The 22,216-nt window shown below is 33.1% G+C and overlaps 1 protein-coding gene across 1 annotated transcript in view; it reads left to right on the top strand.

The window, feature by feature from the left end:
- LOC124358316 (flocculation protein FLO11) overlaps positions 1-22,216 on the top strand; it is a 54,637-nt gene that overhangs the window by 4,010 nt on the left and 28,411 nt on the right. The window contains exons 2-5 of the mRNA XM_046810615.1: positions 313-467; positions 5,852-7,940; positions 12,701-12,867; positions 15,065-15,218. Of these exons, the coding sequence (XP_046666571.1) occupies positions 313-467; positions 5,852-7,940; positions 12,701-12,867; positions 15,065-15,218 (2,565 nt within the window). The remainder of the gene's footprint in view (positions 1-312; positions 468-5,851; positions 7,941-12,700; positions 12,868-15,064; positions 15,219-22,216) is intronic.

The following is a 22,216-nucleotide window of genomic DNA, read 5'->3' as shown; positions in this document are numbered from 1 at the left end:
TTTTTTCAATCCTGAGGGTTCTGGAAAACTTCAGATATGAATATATTTTGTCTACTCCACATTGGGTTATATAAGTCACCAGTACCTACCATATCTGTTTCCACCATCTACCCTTTGTGAAAGGCTCCTGACGGGAGACTAATCATTACTTATGCAGAATTCAATACAGTGATTTTGATCATGGTCGCTTTACAAATACGTGCACCCAGGAACATATACTGTAGGGGGGCCAAAACTAGTTCCAGTATCTCTTTGAATGTTCAGATAAAGGTCTAATTATATCATATGTTTGAAACAAACACTTTGATCCAGGAGGTGCGGAGGGAGCCCCTGTCGCAAAACTAGGTCTTGGCTTCACAGAGGAAATGGCTCAGGAGTTGCGAAATAGCACAGAGGAGCTGGACTTCCAGGATCCAACAGAGCTAGAGACTAAGCAACGACGGAGAAAACTGCATCAACAGCAAGCTGTAAGCATTCTTACCCGTTAATAAAGAAATCATTATTTCTGAACATAGAGTCATAATAGCTTTTATCATCTATAAAATAGTTCTTCTAAGAACGCGTTTTTGCCAGATAGCATAAGAAATTTCAGTGAACTGAAAAATTATTACATTTACAAACTGATATAATATGTCTAACATTATAAAAATTAAAGTAACTATTGGATGTAGTTACTCAGATTTAAATTCATTAAAGCATCATGTACTTGTACTTTCTAAAGTAACATCAAACTTGTTACCACTAAATAAAACAGTCAAATGTGTGCTTTAAAAACATAATAAAGGTTTTTATTTTTGAGTTACATGATACACTCAAGACTGACTTAGAAAAATGACAAGATTAAAAGTCCTCACTGATATGTGATATTTTGGCCATTATTAGGGTCCTTGTTTGTACCTGCAGACCCTAACTAATCTAAAGGTCAAGTAGATTTTATTCTATTTGACCTCAGTTAAAACCATTTCAATTTTTTCATGAAATAATAGTAGTGTTTTTATGGTATAATTCACCTTATGAAAACTTTATATATATATATATATATATATATATATATATATATATATATATATATATATATATGAAGGGTATACAGGAAAAAGGGGCTCATTGCATTATTTTTAATATTGAAGCCACTTCACTATTGAATGTATCCATAGCAACGAAACATATGTAAACAATTATTATGAAGTGATTTCTAATTGGTAAAGGGGAAAATACAAGGTTAAAAATCAATGTCCTCAGGAAAAGGGGCTCATTTCAAGCAACACACGAGAAAAAGGGACTCATTGCCTTTCCTTGCCTGTTACATGGGAAAAAGGGGCTCATTGCAGAGTCTTCTCTCACCTGGTGGTGAGAATTCGTACTACTCCCTATAGTTTTCTGTCACATGACCTTTTATGTTCTTGTAATCCAGTGTTTTTTTACTTACTTATAGTGTTGTGTAGTTTAAAAATATGGAAGGAAATGAAGCTAGTGATGATGAGGTGGTAAAACAGGTGGAAATGACAGCAAAAAAAGATAGTCTTTTGGAAGGATGAAGGAAGTGAGTAAGAAAATGAAACTTATGAGTCATGAGCCAGGTCAAAATTGCCTTTGCCATCTAAAATGTTTTGAATTGGTCCCAAATGAAACAAGAATTGATATAATTAAAAACTTCAACCTTCTCGAGAGCCATGACCTACAAAACTCTTATCTTTGTGGTCAAATTACTGTCCTTCCTATAAGCCGTCCTACAGAAAATGAAAATGCACGAAAATGTGAGGCAGTGTATAAATACAAAATTCGTGGTTTGATTGACGGCAAGATGAAAGATCAAATTGTGTGTAAGAAGGCCTTTATTGCTATACATGGCATTAGCAAAAAAAAAGTAGAATACCTTGTCCGGTCGTTAAAGACAAACGCGGTAGTCATAATAATAGGCCTAATAAACTAACGGATGAAGAAGTAGACCGTGTAAAAACTCATATGTCATCTTTTAAAGGACGAAGCAGTCATTATGGATTACATGACTCATCTAAAGTATACTTATCTGAGGAGTTAAACGTTGCAAAAATGCACATGATGTTCCTAGAAAAATTTTCTACATACATTGTATCATATGTATCCTACAGAAAAATATTTCATGAAAGCTTTAATATTTCTTTTGGATATCCTCGTACGGATACCTGTAGCATTTGTGACCAGTTTACTGTGACAGACAAATCATTAGAATTAGAGTTAAAAAATGCCCCTGAATCTAAAAAAGCAAATATTACAAAAGATATTAACAGATTGAAAATTGAGAATGATGATCATAAGCGTAAAGCCGAACAGTTCTATGCTAGGAAAAGGCTAGCTAAGAGACATAGCCAGAGAGATGACACTCAAGAGGCCATCTGTATTGATTATGGGAAAAACTTGGAAGTTCCTAATATCCCTACAAACGACATCTACTATAAAAGGCAATTGTCCATCTATGCTTTTAATGTGCATGTTTTGTCTAATGCTAAGAGTATATTCTATATGTATCCCCAAACAGAAGGACGAAAAGGTAGTGACGAGGTGTGTACATTTGTACACCACTTCATTTACAACTATTTAAGTAAACATGTTAAACATCTACACATATTTGCTGACTCTTGTGCCGGACAACAAAAGAATTTCACTTTCTTCAGATTTTTGTAATTTGATTAATTACGAAAAACGGTTCGAATCAGTAACAGTGACATTCCCTATTCGCGGTCATTCCTACATGGAAAACAATAAGAATATGGGATTAATCAACACCATGATTGGGTCAACATAGTTAAGGAATCTCGAAGAAACCCATCAAGTTTTGAAGTAGAAGTTATAAATCATACAGCCGTTAGAGGGTGGACCTCTTTTTTGGACAAAAACTATGCTACAAAGTGCCCATTTCAATCCCGTCCAGTTCGAGAGCTTCATATTGCTCGAGGTCATCATCTCAGATTCCGGACAAATTATTTCGGAGCATGGGAAAATGCTTCTTTGTATAAAACTGTCCCTAAAAGAGGGCCTAGGAGGAAAAACCAACAATTACCACCAGTCAACATTGAAGTGTCAGACGAGTTCAACCTTCCTGACTCATGCTATGAAGGTAGGCCTCATCATCATATTATAACAATCCCTTATTTTAATAAAGGCCTAACCTAATCTAGCCCTAAGCTTACCTAACTGAATTAAATTTAACGTTACCTAACCTAATTTGATCTAGTATAAAATAACTTATTCTAAAGAACCATTACATTTTTACATCGAATACAATATTTTGGGTCTTTTCAGGTTGTTTGCCAATAGCTGCAGAAAAATATAAAGACCTGCAAGATTTAAAGACGTTTCTTAGCCGATCTGCAGCTGAATACTTCGATAACCTACCACATGTGATTTGAGCATATGAGTTTTGTTCTTAAAGAATACATGTTTATTCTTCTTTTTATTGTTTAGCTTTAAGTAGTTTTACATAAATAAAACAGCTGTGTTTCTTATCATGTCATAATTATTTTGTGCATGTTATTTATCTGTATTTTCCTAAAACTGGGGAAAGGGGTCATTGTTAAAATGAGCTCTTTCTTCCCCTGAAATTTGTGTAGTTTAAACAATTTAATTAAAATTTTAATTAAACACAATGGATTTATAAATTTGTTTAACGCTTTAATACATGATATTATTAACAAGATATTCAATAAATAATCAACTCATTTCTATATGTCAAAATAAAGATATTATACAAGATTTAGACAGAAAATAGTTCCTGAACAATTCACAAAATGTTGATGAGCCCCTTTTTCCCCTGTGCCCTTCATATATATATATATATATATGAACTTGCTATAAAGACAAATATGTTACTTGTTTGCTATATTTAATGGACCATTAAGTAATTTCTTCAGGACTGCAAAACATACCTGCTAAATTACAATAAAATTAATTTTTATTTGTATTAATTATTAATTGTTATAAGTGATATATTTATTGATACTTGTGTTTGTATATTGTTCAGTTTTGATATTGTTATGAAATATTTATAAAATACTTGTAATAAAAATCCTTTTTAAATCTTATCTTTTTAAATATATATATGAACTTGCTATAAAGACAAATATGTTACTTGTTTGCTATATTTAATGGACCATTAAGTAATTTCTTCAGGACTGCAAAACATACCTGCTAAATTACAATAAAATTAATTTTATTTGTATTAATTATTAATTGTTATAAGTGATATATTTATTGATACTTGTGTTTTTATATTGTTCAGTTTTGATATTGTTATGAAATATTTATAAAATACTTGTAATAAAAACCCTTTTTAAATCTTGTTGTGTTGGAAGGTTGCTGTGGAACACATATTGGGTTAATAATACCACTCACTCCTTTCTGTGAGGGTATTAGGAGGCTGAGGTTCATTCATGCTTCATCACTTGCTCATTCATGTTTGAGCAGTCGAGTTGCTTTTAAGCTTCCAAAATATATGAACATTATTATTAACATGTCCGTGATGACTAAAGATTCCTTTATTTTTGTTTTACTGTACTGAATTGTGTAATAGTAAGTTTTATTAATTAATTTTATCTAACAAAATGGTCAAGTTTAATGAGAAACTAATGCTAATTTTTAAAATTATACAAGAATTATACATTGTGTTTATATTTTTAGGTTGCATTAGATGTGTTCTGTACACCCATTAGTTGTGATGTATTTCATCTTGGTGTTTAGCCGCTTTATGGTCTACAAGTTGCTCTGTTCTCTTCTAAAATATTTTGTTACTATCAACAACTAAATAAACTTTTCTGGACAGATTATTAATTCGTGTTTTTTTCTCTAATTAATACATTTTAAACTAAATAAATTGTAAACTGTTCAATATTTTCATTTCTTAAATGTTCTATGACCAAACATTTAATGAGGTGTTATAAGGATTTTATTTTGAAATAAGTTCAGATTTTTATTTTACAACTTACATTACAAAATTAACAAAACTTTGACAATTTTGGTAAGAAGGTATTAAAAGAGTATTGTAATGTGCAGACACTATTTCAAAATGGTTACAATCTTTTTTTACACAGATAATAAAAATAATTATAAAAACATTATTTATAGAAATGCTCTTTTCTCAAAACACAAATTCTTAAAATTTCAACATTCCCCATTACCTTCAGTGGTTTACAGATCCAGAAATACAAATTTAAATGGCTAAGCACTGAGTAAGTTCTTATATTTGAACTGCTAAGACATGACTTGAATAGCCGAATTGGTTCAGAAAAAGGTGAACCTGTATGCAAGCCATTTCAGTGATCAGACTAGAGAAGAACTATGTTTAGAAATAAGGCATATCCTTGTTGTCTTTCCAAAGATTAAGTTAGTCCTTAACCTTTAGTGCGCTAAATATACATATCATAGGATATAATATATATATATATATATATATATATATATATATATATATATATATATATATATATATATATATATATATATATATACAAAAATAGTATTTTTATTTATAAGTATAATAAACTGTACTTTATTAATGATTATATATGTATTATTAATAATCATTAATAAAGTACAGTTTATTATACTTATAAATAAAAATACTATTTTTTTAGCAAGTGATGAAACACCATTAGTTTTGAATGAAGGAAGGAGGTGAAACTCTAATATCATTAGACCAAAATTCTAAAAAAGATACCTCTTTATGGATCTCTAGAATAACCAACAGAAAAAATATGTATTGTCAATTTGTTTACTACAATGAAATTTGAGGTGCTGAATGTGCGTTGGTAATAAAATAAGAAGTTTAGTATAGATGTATTTAATTCAAAGGATTAATACTGTTGTTCTGTTTTAGGTTAATAAATATGAATTAGAGATGCAGGGAGAAAAGGAAGGGAAGGAGCGGAAAGATTCAGCCTGCAGTGATACAGGGCTTTTGTACATTAGTGGTCGTACCAGTCGACTGTCTTCCATTGGTTCTGCGGCTTCAGGTGGCTCTGCAGCCTCTGGTGGGTCTCATCTCTCTGCCGCATCCCACCTCTCTGGAGTTTCCCACTTCTCTGGAGCCTCTCATATCTCCGGGACTTCCCATCTGTCAGCCACATCCCAGCTCTCTAGAGCGTCACGGTGCTCATCTCCACACAAGATGTTGCTGGAAACTTCATTTTGTGGGCCAAAACCTATTCCAACTGTTAGTTTAGAAGCAGAATATCCTCCTAAAGATAGTGTTGAAGCTACATTATTAGCAAGAAAGACTGATCCGACTGGTGCTGTGCTACCTGTTGAAGAACATAAAAATATGGTAAACGGAAAAACTAGTTTTAGTAAAAATCAACCAAAGGACAATTCAAAATCAACAAAAAGTTCAAGTAGCACCTTAACAGTTGGAAGGGAGCCTAGCATAAAATCAAAAACTAGTGAGCGAACAATAAAAACTCAAAGTGGAAGAGATAGTAGAAGTAGTTCCTTTAACAGTAAAACATCTAATAATACAGAAAATAGCAAAGTAAATTCAACACTTCCATCAAAAATTGAAGATGAAAAGACCGCACCACATCATAGGAAAGAGCCTCCAAGATTGCCTCCTGATGCCAAGTTCATCTCTCTACATGATGACATTGAAGAGCCTGTCGCTGCTAAGAAAACTTTACCTCTAGACAGTGGGTCAAGAATCATTTCTCTTCACGGAGATGATGAACCTGTTGTTAAAAGTGGTTCAAAGAAAAGTCTACCTTTAGATCCTAATTCAAGAATTATTTCATTACATAGTGACGATCCACCTCAACCAGCTAAAGCTCAAGTGACAAGTACAAGCAAACGGAAAACACCGGTAAAGGAAAGTAATACAAGAACTCTACCAGTACGCAAGACAGAAGTAAAAGCAGCACCTGTCAATACCAGTAAAAGAAAACAACCAATAAAATATGAAGGTGACACAATATTTATACCTCTCACAGGTGATGAAACACCAATAGTTTTAAGTGGAGGAGGTAAAACTCCAATAACTTTAGAAGGAGATTCAAGAATTATACCCCTTCATGGATCTCCAGAAGAACCAACAGAAAAAATAAACAAAAAGACAGAAAAACTAGTTTTAGATAAAGATTCAAGAATAATACCATTAAAAGGTGATGAAATAGAAATTCATACTACTATTATAAAATCTAAGAATGGTGATCAACAACCTAGAGTAACACAGCCAAGAAAAAAGCCAACAATACCTCCTGATGCCAGTGCAGTTATTATTCCATTACATGGTGATGAGGAAATAGTGGCTTTAGAAATTGAGACTGATAGACCATCCTCACCAGAGTATGGGATATATATTCCTCTTAAAGGGCCAGAACTGGCTGATTACTCAAAAAAAACTCAATCAGGAAGTAAACCAAAAACCAAACATGAACCGATTACGAAACCAACTAAATTAGATATAAAAACAAAAGGTAAAACTCATAAGACCTCACCATCACCATCAGTAGAATCAAAATCAGTAAAAAAGAAGGGAGATGATGAATTGGTTAAATTTATTTCTCTTCATGCGGATGAATCTGAGAGAAAACCGTTAAAAGTAGAGGTAACAGAAGATTTTTTGGACGAAAAATATGATTTAAAAGCAAATGAGTTTCGGTCAAAATCTGCAAGTCCCGTTTGTCAAGCAGAAATACAGTCAATACAGCACACATACTTTAAGCCAGATGATTCGAGCGCGTACTCAAGAAAACATTCAACAAGCAGCTGTAGAAGTCCAGAGTTTGAAGGAGCAAAAGTAAAACCTGCAACTCTAGATCTAACACAAATAGTAAGACCATCAAGACCAGTTCAGAGTTTAACACAATTAACTAGAGATGAGTCTAGAACTCCTTCTCCAGCTACATCTATGTCTAGAAGTTCACTCTTCCGTAGAAGTTCAGAGTCCTCAAGCAGCACAAAGAGTAGAGCTTCAGGTAATTCATTTAATTTGTTTTTTTTTTTTTTTTTTTTTTTTATGAGTTACATTTAAGAACCAGAATATCTTTTTGAAACACATTTCTACTTATACGCTGTCCATTCTATTTATATGTATATTCGATTCTGGAGCACACTGAATAAAACTGTACAAGAAGTAAAAGAAGTGGTATGCTACCTATTTATTACTTACGTTGAATTTTTGTAGTCTGGTTGCATCTGGATATCACAGTTATATTTACACTGTATCCATTTTTTAAGAACAAAACAGAAAATAATTTTGTATCAACGGTGTTTTCTAAAACAAAGTCCAGGATGTAAACCTAATTTTCTTTTACACATTTTACAAAATAAGAATACGCCTTTTATTGCGTACTGATCTATCACTACATAGAAGTAAAATTTGTTGTTGACTTTTATGAGGCTTATACCATGACATACAGTACTTAATAATGTAAACAGACTTTACAAGCTAACACTGGTACTGTATATTGAATTACAAAATAAAAATCAAACCATTGATGTAGATATTTTAATTTTAGAAACACAAGCTAAGTGAATTCTCCATTGTTCTATTGGGATATTTGTCAACTACATATCATTAATAGTACAGACAGTGAAATAGTTACATAAGAACAGCTTTGAGACAGGATAAAAGCAGAAAATTTTAGATGTAGGATAACCTTTGACATATGATGGTAAAGGGTTAAAGTTTTCTCATGGAATTAAGGGTGTAGTTTGGGTAAAGAGTTTTGAGTAAAAATACTTATTTCGATTTTGCCTTGTGTAATAAATAAAATAAACAGAAAATTAGTTTTTCAAACAAAAAGGTTAATTGTTTTTTTACTAACCAGACTGATGAAACTCCTTCAATGACATAGTGTTGTTATAAAGGTTTCAAAGTTATCAAACTGGTGAAGAAGGGACAGAATTAGTTATTTGAAGCAAACTACCAATACAGTGAAGACTGGAAGCTTTATGGTTCAGACACCATGTAAAACTGTAGTTCTAAACAGAACAGAATAACATACCCTCATTTAGAAACTGTAATGGGTTAATGATGAACATATTTAAGAGACTAACAATACTTACTAAACAGTGATTAACACGATAAAACCCTCTAAAACTGATGGTCAGTTGTACCTTGCAAAAACTGTTATATACTGCTAACTTAGTGTGCTTGGTTATTATTCATAAATAGGGTATTAGTAATGACAATTGCTAATAACAAGGTGAAAAGACAACAGTCATTGACCCTATTACACTAGGAACACTATTTTATCATTCATATTTGCCTTAAAGTACATATGTAGATATGTTGGTATCTTAATTCAATAATAATTAAATTATAATTTCACATATTCTGCAATTCACATCATTGTTATTATAAATAGTTAGTATATCTTTATTTATCTATGTATTTATTAACCATGATTTGGATCAATTGTTGGGTCTAATGGTGTTGTTCAAGTTTTTATATAAATTATAATTTTCTGCTTATTTTATACAATTTTCACCACAATCACAATATTCATATATATATATATATATATATATATATATATATATATATATATATATATAATTAATGTTTGTGTGTTTGTCCTTTATGGAATCGCAAAATATTAGACAGACCATTATGAAAATTTCTATGTATACGTATTTTTCCACGGAGAAGGTTTATAAGCTATGCTCATTGATGTAACTCACCACTAAGCGGCACTGCAAAAGATAAAAGGTTTCAAAGCGCCTGCAAACTATAAACTGCAATTACGAGACAGTTACGTATATTACATAGCCAAACACTATTTGAAGGCGCTAAGTTATTATGTATATTTGTCTTTAAGATACATTTCTGATTGAACTTAAAGTTTGAGTGTTAGACCACTTTATAATAAAGTACATGTACGTGCACAATGGCTATAATCATAAACATATTTTCTTGATCGTGGCAACAAGGCAAACTCTACATCAGCGTTGTAAATATAATGAAATTAAACCAGAAGTTCACATACACAGGCAAAGCTTACGAAAAGCGTGCAAAGCCGCGGGAAACAACTAGTTCTTAATAAAATATCATGTATTTTTGCACATGTTATCACCATTGCTGTACCATATTTGTTTCCTGTATGAAAAGGTATATAAAACTAAGATAGTAATGTGGTTTTACTCTTCAACCAACTTACAATTCAACCTGTTCTATGTTCTTTTTTTATGTACGTCCAATTTTTCAGAAACCACTAAACCAATTTGGGTGAAACTTTTTTAAATGAAAGAGGGTTGCCCCAGATTGGTACCACTTAAGTGTTTTTTATGGATTGGACAAGTATCTCACTAGGAAGTATCACTTTGGAAGTTTTACATATATAAGATCATATGGAGACAATGTTTTCCAAACAAAGCAAATTGCAGAGATGCAGTTTTCTTATGATTACTATGAATCTGACAGCTACAGAATTTGCTTTTTTGCAGAACATTGCTTTTTATTTGGTTTCGGAATGACGTCCCTATAGGAGACAATATATAAAAATTGTTGTGAAGTATTGTCACAGGACTGATAGTGGAGATTAGAATTTCCCAATCACTATAAGTTACCTCACAGTTACAGGAAAGTTTTCTCGTTTACATCAGAATTTCAGAAATGCTCCTGTAGGAGTTTGAAACATGAAATGGAGTAACAACATGAATAAGTTGCAGAGATGTAGTTTTCTTCTAATGCCCTCACCTTGCATCACAGATGCTAGGGAACATACATGGTAATGGTCTGAGTAACATCTTTATTGGAGGCAATAACAAAAATCTGTCCTGGAGTGGCGAACCAGGATTAAGTGCGGAGATTAGAATTTTCCCAATCGTTAGTTACATCAGCGGTGCTGTGAAAAGTTCCTAGTCAACATTAGGGTCCAGATCATGTTGCCCTAGGAATCCTTTAAATAAAACATAACAGGGTAATAACATGGAATAAGATGCAGGGATGTATTTTTCTTCCAATGATCATAACACACCTCACAGATGATATGGAATATATCACATTTCAAGGTAATATTCCAAGTGACATTACTATTGGAAGTAATATAAAAAAATCCACCCTGTAGTAGTAGTAGCTGGATAGGATTGAGTGTAGTGATTGGAATTTTCTCAATCATTGTAAGTCACATCAGAGTTGATGTGGGAAGCTACTTATTCTACAGTAAGGTTCTAGATAACACTTCTGTAGGAGTCCTTTAAACAAAACATGACATGGAGTAACAACACAAAATAAGATGCAGAGATATAGTTTTCTTTGAATGATCATAATTACCTCAAAGATGCTAGGGAACATATTGTTGTTTATAGTAATGGTCCGAGTGACGTCCCGGTTGGTGGCAATGTGGATTTCTGTTGTAGCAATACGGCGGGTTTAAGTGCGGAGATTGTATTTTTTAAATCATCATATCTTACCTCAGAGTTACTGTGAGAAGCTTTGTAGTATATATATATATATATATATATATATATATATATATATATATATATATATATATATATTAGTGTTCCAGATAATTATAAAGTCCCTTGAAACATGATATAGAGCAACAAGATACAATGAGTTGCCAAATGTGGTTTTCTTCCAATGACATAACCTATCTCACAAATGCTAGGGAACCTACCTTTGTTCATAGTAACAGTCCGAGTCTTGTCCCTGTTGGAACCAATGTCAAATTTGTCTGGAGCAATGAGAGAGAGAGTTCAGTGCTGAGACTGTAATTTTCCAAATCACCATTTGGTATCTCAGAGTTGCTGTAGGAAGCTTTTCAGGTTACATTAGGACTCCAAATGACATTTCTCTAGGAATGCTTTGTCATAACACAGAGCAACGAGAGGTAATAAGTAGCTGAGATGTGTATTTTTTTACAGATGCTAGGGTGAGTATTTCATTTCAGTGAGTATTTCACAGAATCACACCATCATTTTGTATATACTAATCGTTCGAGGAACATTTGTATCGGAAGCCATCGGGAATTTGTCTTAGAACAGTAAGATAAGAGAAAGTCCTGAAAATAACACTTTAAAATAAACATAGCTTACCCCACAGACACTTGGGAAATATTTCTACAAAATGGAATATGTTGCAAAGATGTACTTTTTTAAGCTTCATTTATATCAGGAATGCCAAAAAATATTTAAGTACTCAGAACGGAATAAGTCAAGATTCTCAGCCTTTCTTAAATTAATGTCCCATTAAGAATGATTGACATGTGTTCTTACAAAATAATATATTTACTAAATGATATCACCAAATGTTATGTTGTAGTACCTTAACGATAAAATACCCAAAAAAAACCCTAACAAGTTTAAATGTAGTACCTAAGTTTATCTTATGAATATCTCAGTTAAGTTTATGTGCCAGCTAAGTATGCAATTTCGTTTGAATATGGTGCCTATTTAAACTTCAAATAACTCACAATTTAATTAATTATAAACCTAGAGAAAAAAATAAGTGTTCTGGAATGCTAATAACATTTCCAAAACATTTCATTACAAACCATTATATTTATCTCTAACATTTTCCAAGATATTCAGTACATGTAAAACCCATGGGAATATATTAATAATATTTAAATTGTAATAAAATCTACCTACTTCTCCAACTGAGTGAGAAGAACTATGTAGTTTTAGACCACATGATATAATTCATTACATAATCTAAATCATCATCATTTAAATCATCTGTACAAAATGTATCTATTTAATATGAACATAATGTTTTTGTTTTCAGTTTCATCAGAATTCAAAACAAGAAAAGATTCTAAAAATAAGTCTGTGTTCACTTCATTATTCAAGAAAGGTAGTAGAGATTCTATTAGAAGAAAAAGTGAATCTTCAGAAAAAACTAGTTCAATGGATCCAAGACTTACCAAAGTCGAGTTCACCTTTAATCAACAGGTAAGATTTTTAAATTTATAATAGAACAATAAGAAATACCCAGATTTGTTATTGTTGTACCACAAATTACTACAACAATACAGAGTAATGTGAAAAGAAAATTTAATTATCAATTTTTAAAATAGTAAATTGATTTATTAGTTGTAGCCTGTTACTTTATTAGTGTTAGCTTTCATGGTATGTAGTGTACCATGGTACTGGTACGTAAAAGGAAAAATATTCTAAGAATTCTACTAATCTATTCATTTTTAATCAATTTCCAGTATAATACAACACAGTATGTACCTACTTTTAAGGATCGTTATGAAATGTATTTGCTTGGAAGAAACTCATTATATGGCTTATACAAATCTATTTTTAAAATTATTGTTATTTTTATAACCTAGTATTGTGCACTCATGGTAATGAGCATCTGAAATCCAACTGAAATGTCTGACGGCATCTATGTCTGAGTGCATCTAGCAAAGATTTCGTGGTGTCTCTTTAGGAATTTTGAAGTAACATTTTAATGCAGGTGCAGCAGTTGTATTACACATACTAGGTGACTGTCACAGAACTAAACATCTAAATGTTGTATTTTCTCTGTAGTATACATTTTTATTGGGGGAGGGGAGAAGCAGTTCGTTTGAAGGCAGATGAAATAATAAAAGTCTAATTAGGATTTTAAAATAAATAGTCTATCAATGCTGTTGAGCCTCTCTCATTGAGTTGAAAACAATCTTAAACTCAGGACATTACTTCTGCAAACACTTTAAGAAGAGCTGTTATCTATAATCCATTATGGTAAAGCCATTTTAAGCCCAAATTGTGTGCTTCTTCCATGGGAACTGGGCAATGTTGATGGGAACTGTGACTTGTACAGGCTTTTTAATGTCCCAAGTGTAAAATCAGAGTGTTGGAAGAGAAAATGCAAAAGTCCACTGTTGTACACAATAGTATGGTTTTATTTTATTAGAAACATTATTTTTAACCAAGTTTAGGTTTTATCCAATTAGGATGTTTATAAACATCTCAATCCACCTTCTTGAGCCCAAAGGTTTACTAATTTAGTAGATCTTGAAGTCCACACCTGGGTGGCATACATTCTCTCAAGGTTAGTGTGAGAGATTTATTTACGATGATCATAACTTTACCTGCCGGCATAGGCGACAAAATACTGCACTTGGGCATTAAAGGCTGCTGATAATGATAGTTCAGAATTATCTAAATACACTTTGACTCAATAGAGAGGATAAAATTCTTAACAAAAGCTAAAGAATTTGAGTTGGAGTTGGCATTGATCCATTTGATACGTTTGAAGAATATTTGTAAGAGATTCATCAACAACAAATCAGCACTGAGGGAATCATCAGTAATTTTAGTATGAAACAATCTAGATTTAAGACTTCTTTTATATATTAACAAGAATAAAGCATAAGCAGTTACATAATACTTATGCTATCATTATATTAATAATGCTAGCGTACAATAATTTGTAATTCTTTGTTGATGATTTGAAGTCTAGCTATAAACCATTAATCACACTGCTTCGGACAGCTCAGATAGTTATTCGGTACCATGGGAAAATGTCAACCCCAAAATAGGATACAAATCTAGGTTCCTGGGCTAATAAACTGAGCTACATCACAAAGATAATTTAAATACAATTTATCTAGACACTTCTCGATAATTCTAAATATATTAATGTCTTATTCCTGTCTTATACACATTAATAAAATATTATGAGGTATATCAAATCTAAACATAAAAACATTAAATAAAATTTAAATATATACCTTACAGATACCTAGTTTAAAAAAATGGTTTAAACTGTAAATTAAGGGCCATTGATAATTATTTTAGTTATTGATTATTATTATTGATAAGTATTTTTAATTGATACTATTTCAATTTAATGGACAAAATTTTTAAGACCAAATATAGCAAAGTCCCACCACTCAAACTCATTTCCTTGTAAATACCTCTATTAAGTGTCTTTAATTTGTAAGAGGCACATTTATAAATTTAATATATGTATGATACATATATCCAACGCCAATATTGGCTAGCTAGATATACAGTAAGTACTAATTACTACTGTATAAGTCTCAACAATTTATTAACATGTAAACATTTCTAATTCGATTCTTCTGTATGAAATCTGCAACTTGTCACTTATATATATCTAGTCTCAGTAATATTAATTATGTCTACACAGGATCACAGCCGGGAAGGAGAAACTATCATCATTCCACTCCACTCCCCTGATAGTGTGCCTCCACCCCTGGTAGTGGCCCCTGATACACCCCCAGAACCCCCCGAGCTGACAGCTGAGACAGTCCAGTCTATCTCAGAAGTTGTAGCTGCTATAGGTAATCACCAAATATTAGAGTTGTAGTCAAGTAAGTTGTGTAGTACGAGTACTTTTTACTCATTTTTTGGAAGCTCTGGTGTATTTCACTTGAAAGAGAATATAAATTGAATCTACTGATAGTACCAAACATTAGGTTTAATATAATGTAAATAAATAATATTTAATTTTACAGTATTATTTAGTTACACTTAGTATAATATAAATTTGTTTTTAATAACACATTTAAAGCGTTAATAATTGACTTCCAAGTCAAATACTAACTTTACAAAATTTTATTTAGCATGATTACAGACACCATTAAGAGGTAGCAGCTGCATGCTTAGTTGTGTTTCTTAAGTACAGTTCACATCATTATTGTGAAACCAATCCACAAAACCCCTCACAATACATAGTTAAAATCTTTATGTAGTACATAGGGTCTAGTGCCACTCATGTTATTCTTCAAACACTAATTTATTATTTCATAAATTACAAAACATCTTCACAGACGATATTCTTTTTATAGTTTATTACTCTGTATTTTTATTTATTTAAGTACTGTATTAATTTGGTGAATTAAAACCATCAGTTGAAACTCTGTTGTTTGGAATGAAAATGCTTATTCAATCTCATAAAATATATAAATTATGTTACAGAGTTGCACTTTTAATACTATAGTATTTTAATACTTGTTGCTGTAATTAAATATCATATTATTCTTACTCGTATTTAATAAACACTTTTAAAAAATGAACTAAAAATGTTAATGATGAATAATAATGACTCAAATTTAACAAACTAGCAGTAACTGTAAACTACGAGTTAACATGGCTCTTCTCAAATTTTATTATATAAATGTATAGTCCCTAAAAAATCAGTTATAACTGACTAAAAATGATAATTATGCAATAGCTTCATGAACACAGTGACTGTGGCAGATGGGTAAAGCACAGAGTCAGATGAAGAGTGGCCGGCCTCACTCAGTGTAAACCAGCAGTGAAGGTGTTAAAAGTAAAAATTAGATACAAGAAATCATACTCTTTATATTACCTTTGATTGTATTAGTTACTCAGTTCTGTAATTAGTACAGTAAAAATACTACTAAGTTGTAACTTAAACAAACAAAGAGGACATTTTTTTGTTATAACTTCAGCTACAACAGTTAAACATTTTTATGCGAGGTTCGAATCCCAAAGGAGCAAGTACTTTTTGTTCATTAATCTTTCTTAAAATATATATTCTGGTATATTTTTCCTAAACAACATTTTAGAACCATATCATTCTAACTATATCTTAGAAAATCTAATTACCTACGTGTGAAAGTTACTGCTTTATCTTAATTCATAAAACTGTGGGTATTCATTTAAATTTTATTGTTCAACTTAAACCCCTTTACACAAAAAGTTGAGACTTTCTAAATTGAAAATTTAAAATAAATAAACTAAATTTCATTAACACGTTCACGACGACGGCAATTTTACGTATTGTTACATATTGAGCATTCATATATAACACAAAATCTTCAAAATAGGCGTAAACGTTGTTTTCCATAAAACCATTCTATAATGCATAAATAATGCATTTTAGGTTGAAAAACAATGATAGAATGTATATGAATAAGTTAAAACCAGTGTGTCACCGGTGGCACACGACGCCTATACATTGCCCTTCGCTTCAATGGGCGTCGTGTGTCACCGGTGACACACTGTTTTACTGAACCTAACCTACTCTATGCTACGATCAGCTGGCGGGTGGCGAGCCACATCACTACTTTCCCGCGTTTTTACTTGTTGTTGTTCTCTTCCACGCAATCATCAAGCTAACCTAGTCACTCGCTTGCGGCTGCTCTGTTCTCTTACGTCTTCACGACAGCTTGTGTTCTGTTTATCACAATTAGCTCAGTGCTACTATTGTGGTGTTTTATATTGTGTATATTAGTTGTTATTGTGCAATTTGAATCTTAGCTTGGGAGATGGATGACAGTGACATTGAGAACGCTTTGGACGATTTTGATATAAGTGAACTAAGTGATTTTGAGTACTCAGGAAGCGAATATGTACCTTCGTCTATCTGCTCTGACGACAGCAGGGCAGAATCTGTAGGTGATATGAGTGATGTGGAAGATAACCCGCTACCTGTAAGTAATCAACAGCTTGTAAACATTGACATTGTAGCTAATCCTCAGCCCCCCCACCAGATTGTAAATAATTTACATGCTGAAAATAATCTACAAAATGATCATCACCCCAATAATAGGCCTCAACGACAAACTGAGATTGTAAGAGTTTGGGGAGAATGCACAGAAACTGTTAGGCAGTTTCCATTTACTGGAATATCTGGCTTACAGCTCAATGTTGATGTTTCTGATCCTATGTTGGTTTTTGAACAGTTTCTAAATAACGATGTACTGGACCTTATTGTGAAGGAAACAAACAAGTTTGCAGATCAGTTTTTGACCAATAACGATGTAAGCCGAAGGTCTATGATGCGTCACTGGCTTCCAGTTGACAGACACCAAATAAGGCAGTTCTTAGGTATTGTTATGATAATGGGTATGTGTCCTTTACCCCACATGAGATTATACTGGTCATGTAAAGATATTTACAAAAAAGACCTGATCAAAAATACAATGAACAGGGACAGGTTTGAGAGTATTTTAAAGTGCCTTCATTTTAACAACAATGATGTTGTTGATACAGTTGAACCTAGGCTCTCTAAAATAAAGGAGCTAACCAATTTACTGAACACTTTGTTCAAAAACATATATGTTCCTGGGGAAGAAGTCGTCATTGACGAGTCGATGGTGCCTTGGAGGGGAAGACTGATCTTCCGCCAGTATAACCCTCAAAAATCCCATAAATATGGAATAAAACTTTATAAAATATGCACAACATCTGGCTACACACAAAAAGTCAAAGTATATGCAGGAAAAAGTGATGATACGGCCAACGTTGGTCATGCACAAAAAGTTGTAATACATTTGATGGAAGATTTGCTGAATAGTGGCCGTACCTTATTTTGCGATAATTTCTACAACAGTGTTCCTCTTGCTGAACAATTACTAAGCAAGAAAACCTATGTATGTGGAACACTGAGACAATATCGACGAGGCAATCCCAAAGAGTTGTGTGCTGAAAAAATGAGGAAAGGGAATGTGCATGCGAAAGAGAATGAGTTTGGGGTTAAAGTAATTAGTTGGAAAAACAAACGAAGAGTTCTGATGGTGAGCACTCGTCCAGAAGATGTCGATAACCTTATACCAACAGGAAGGCGCAACCGAAGAGGTGAGGAAGTACGGAAACCATCAGCTGTACTTGCTTATAATGCTGCAAAGAAAGGTGTAGATTATTCTGACCAAATGTCTGCATACTACACGTCTCTAAGAAAAAGTACAAAATGGTACAAGAAGGTAGCAATCGAGCTTCTGTTGGGTACATGTGTGGTCAACGCTTATGTAATATTCAACGAACATCGGCAGAAAAAAATAGAAATGTTACATTTCAGAGAATCACTGGTAAAGTCACTTATAGCACCAGCCGCAGCACCTCAGCAACCTGTTCGGAGGAGACCATCACAGAACCACAAATTTTTGCAGAGACCAGGACCAGCACGATCATCACGAAAACGATGCCTGCCGTGCTACGAGAAAATGAGCAGTGAAAGGGGAGCAAAAGAAGCACGAAAAAACTCTAAGCGGGTTGTAACTTATTGCAGTGGGTGCCCAAATGAACCTACAATGTGCCTTGAATGTTACAATGCGAAACATATGTAATTTTATATATCAAACAGAAAATGTTGTAGTTGTTTTCTTCATAGTTTTGTCAACAGTGTGATTGGTTATTATACACATTTTTATTAATACTACTGAGACTTTACGTACATTTTTACCTCCCAACCACAATCACTTTATATATGAGAAAACACCATGCTAACTTTTATTTTAACCGTATTTATTAAAACAAACATTATTATGATAGGCGTTGAACATAAAACATGGCCTCAAACTCTGGCGTAAGTTAACAATTCATCATAACAACGTATAGCGATAGTGCGTCACCCGTGCCACACTCCGCCCAGTTGTAACCTATAGAGTGCGTCACCGGTGACACACGCCGGCATTCTGAACGAAGCAGCGTGTGTCACCGGTGACGCACGTCGTCGTGAACGTGTTAATTAAAATATTATTTATTAATTTTACCTAAAAACACACACTCTAAATTATTGTCCTAGTCCACTCAATGTGGCTAAGGACCCTACGAATATAACATTTCTATAAAAGCCATATTAACATAATCCAGGAAAACTTTATATGGTGTACAAGCTTTGTTTTTGATAATGAAAAAAAAAACAAATTTTCATAGCTTTGTCTTTAATACTGTAAAGCATTTGTTTTATTCTAAATGTTTATAAAGTATTTTATTGCTGTTCTTTTATCTAGATTAAATAATGAAGATTTTATGACAATATGTCACTTTATTAATGATCAGTTTTTAACATGATATCCAATTAAATATGGGTGGACATTTTGAAATTGATAAACCGTTACAATTGTAAAGTAGGTTTATGTTACAATGCATAAAAAATAGCTTCAAATATTACTACATTCTTGAGGATTGTTTTGTGTATTATCACAAATCTTTTAACAATTAAATACAAAAAGGATGAGATTTTTTCTGAGTAACAAGTAAAAATATTTTAAAAAACTACAAAGTATTCAATATATATTAATCATATTAAAAAAAAGAGACACCTCCATAATTCTATGACTAAAAATAAGGATGAAAAAATTGTAACATTGTTCTTATGGAGCTAAAATAAAAATGTTCGCTAGTACAGCCAGCTTTTAAGTATTGTCTTGTGAGAAGCATAGTTTAAATCTTGTCATGTTACGTCTTTGGATGTCACAGAAGTATTTGACAAAATAAGCCACATTGGTACACACACACACACACACACACACACACACACACACACACGCACGCACGCACGCACGCGCGCACGCGCACACACACACACACACACACCACACATTCCACATTGGTCATTGCTAATGTTTTGGCTGAGTAACGATTGCTTGATTGGTCTTGAGTGTACATAAGAAGCGTGTAAAGCAAACTTTGACAGTATTTGTAAGATGTCATTGAGCTATGACTCCACACAGGCTTATCAGACCACACGGGCCAGCTGCACAAAATAAACCTGGAAACTGACAAAGCTATAATACTAAGTACATCTAGAAGATACTATAATGCTCAGAACCTAAGAAAACTCAAAAATATTCTAGCGCATGAATCTTGGGTAAATATCACAAACACCCAAAATGCAGATCAGGCTTATACTGAACTCCATAAGATCCTACAAGCCGCACTAGATACAGCATGTCCCACTGTACAGTCAAGGCCAAAAAAGAAAAAAAATCCATACAAATCAAGAGCAAGAACAGGAGCTTATGAGATTGAAAGGGGCATACATTACAGCTCTTAATAAATCAATTCTGACGGGCACAGAAGAAAACAAAAAACAAACCAATGACAGGAAAAAAGAATATGATCTTCAACTAAATTCCTCAGAAAGGAAGCTACAATAAACCACATTGCAAATGCAGAGAATCAAACAGGAGCTGTCTGGCAAATAATAAATAACAATCGCTACAGTAGTAAATCTAAAAATAACTGTATAAAATCTATTGATATTAAAGGTTCAATAACAACTGACCCCCAAAAAATAGTGGAACACATGAACCACTTCTTTGCTAATGCTGCAGAACAAGTTCTATCAAATTCCCAACAACTGCCTTTAAAAATATATCCAACACTACATGAAAGGGAATTCAAGTCTTTTGAGGAGAGCTTTAAGCCAACAAATACAATAGAGGTGAATAAAACAATATCATCCCTGAAATCAAAGCCATCTTCTGGAATAGATGAAATGTCATCAGTTGTTCTTAAACACTGCAAAAATGAAGTACTAGCTCCAATAGTAAATTTAATTAACAAGTCCTTCCAGCAAGGCATTTTTCCCTCCCTGCTTAAAAAGTCATTGATTTATCCAAAATACAAAAAAGGACCCTCCTACTACAGACCTATATCACTTATCTGCACACTATCAAAAGTCTTTGAAAAAATAGTACTCTCAAGGCTGCTTACACACCTAGAAAATAATAATTTCCTAACCAGCCGTCAACACGGCTTTAGAAAAGGCAAGTCCACCACCACGGCCATAACTGACCTGGTAGAAACTATCATTGATGCAATTGAAGAAGGGGCCACAACAACTGGGATTTTTTTGGACTTTAGTAAAGCCTTTGACAGCCTGAGTCATAAACATCTCCTGGATAAATTACAAACTCTAGGAATAAGAGGAGTGGCGCATCAGTGGTTTGAAAGCTATATTAGCGGAAGAACCCAAATTACGGAGATAGTCCACAGTATCAACAAGACATCTCAGAAAATCAGATCCACAGAAGCACAAACAACAAGAGGAGTCCCGCAGGGATCTGTGCTGGGCCCTGTACATTTGTCTTCTACACTAATGACATTGTCTCAGTACTACAGGACAATAGTGAAGTATTTCTATACGCTGATGACACTGCCCTCATTATCTCCCACAAGAACGTTAAGGACCTAGAAATCAATGCCTACATCGCAGCCAGCATGGCAAAACAATATAGTCAGGAGAATGACTTAGTACTAAATGAAGACAAAACACAGCAGTTTCATTTTGGTCCACAAAGAAGGAAAGGAATGCGCTCGAACTACCCAATGCCTCATATTCTCAAGAGGCAAAATACCTTGGGATAACCCTAGACAGCGACCTGAATTGGAAACTTCATGTAGACCAGCTGTGTAAAAAGCTTAGCACTGCATTATATGTAACTAAGCGACTCAAACAAATTAGCAACATAGAAACCTCAAGAACAACTTACTTCGCACTGTTTGAGTCGCAAATGCGCTATGGGCTGTCTGTATGGGGGTACTCATCTAAAGATAACCTCCACAGGGTACTGCTTCTTCAGAA

The sequence above is a fragment of the Homalodisca vitripennis genome, chromosome 3, assembly GCF_021130785.1.
Source record: "Homalodisca vitripennis isolate AUS2020 chromosome 3, UT_GWSS_2.1, whole genome shotgun sequence".
Taxonomy (NCBI): Eukaryota; Metazoa; Arthropoda; class Insecta; order Hemiptera; family Cicadellidae; genus Homalodisca; species Homalodisca vitripennis.
This window is presented reverse-complemented; position numbering and strand designations above follow the sequence as displayed.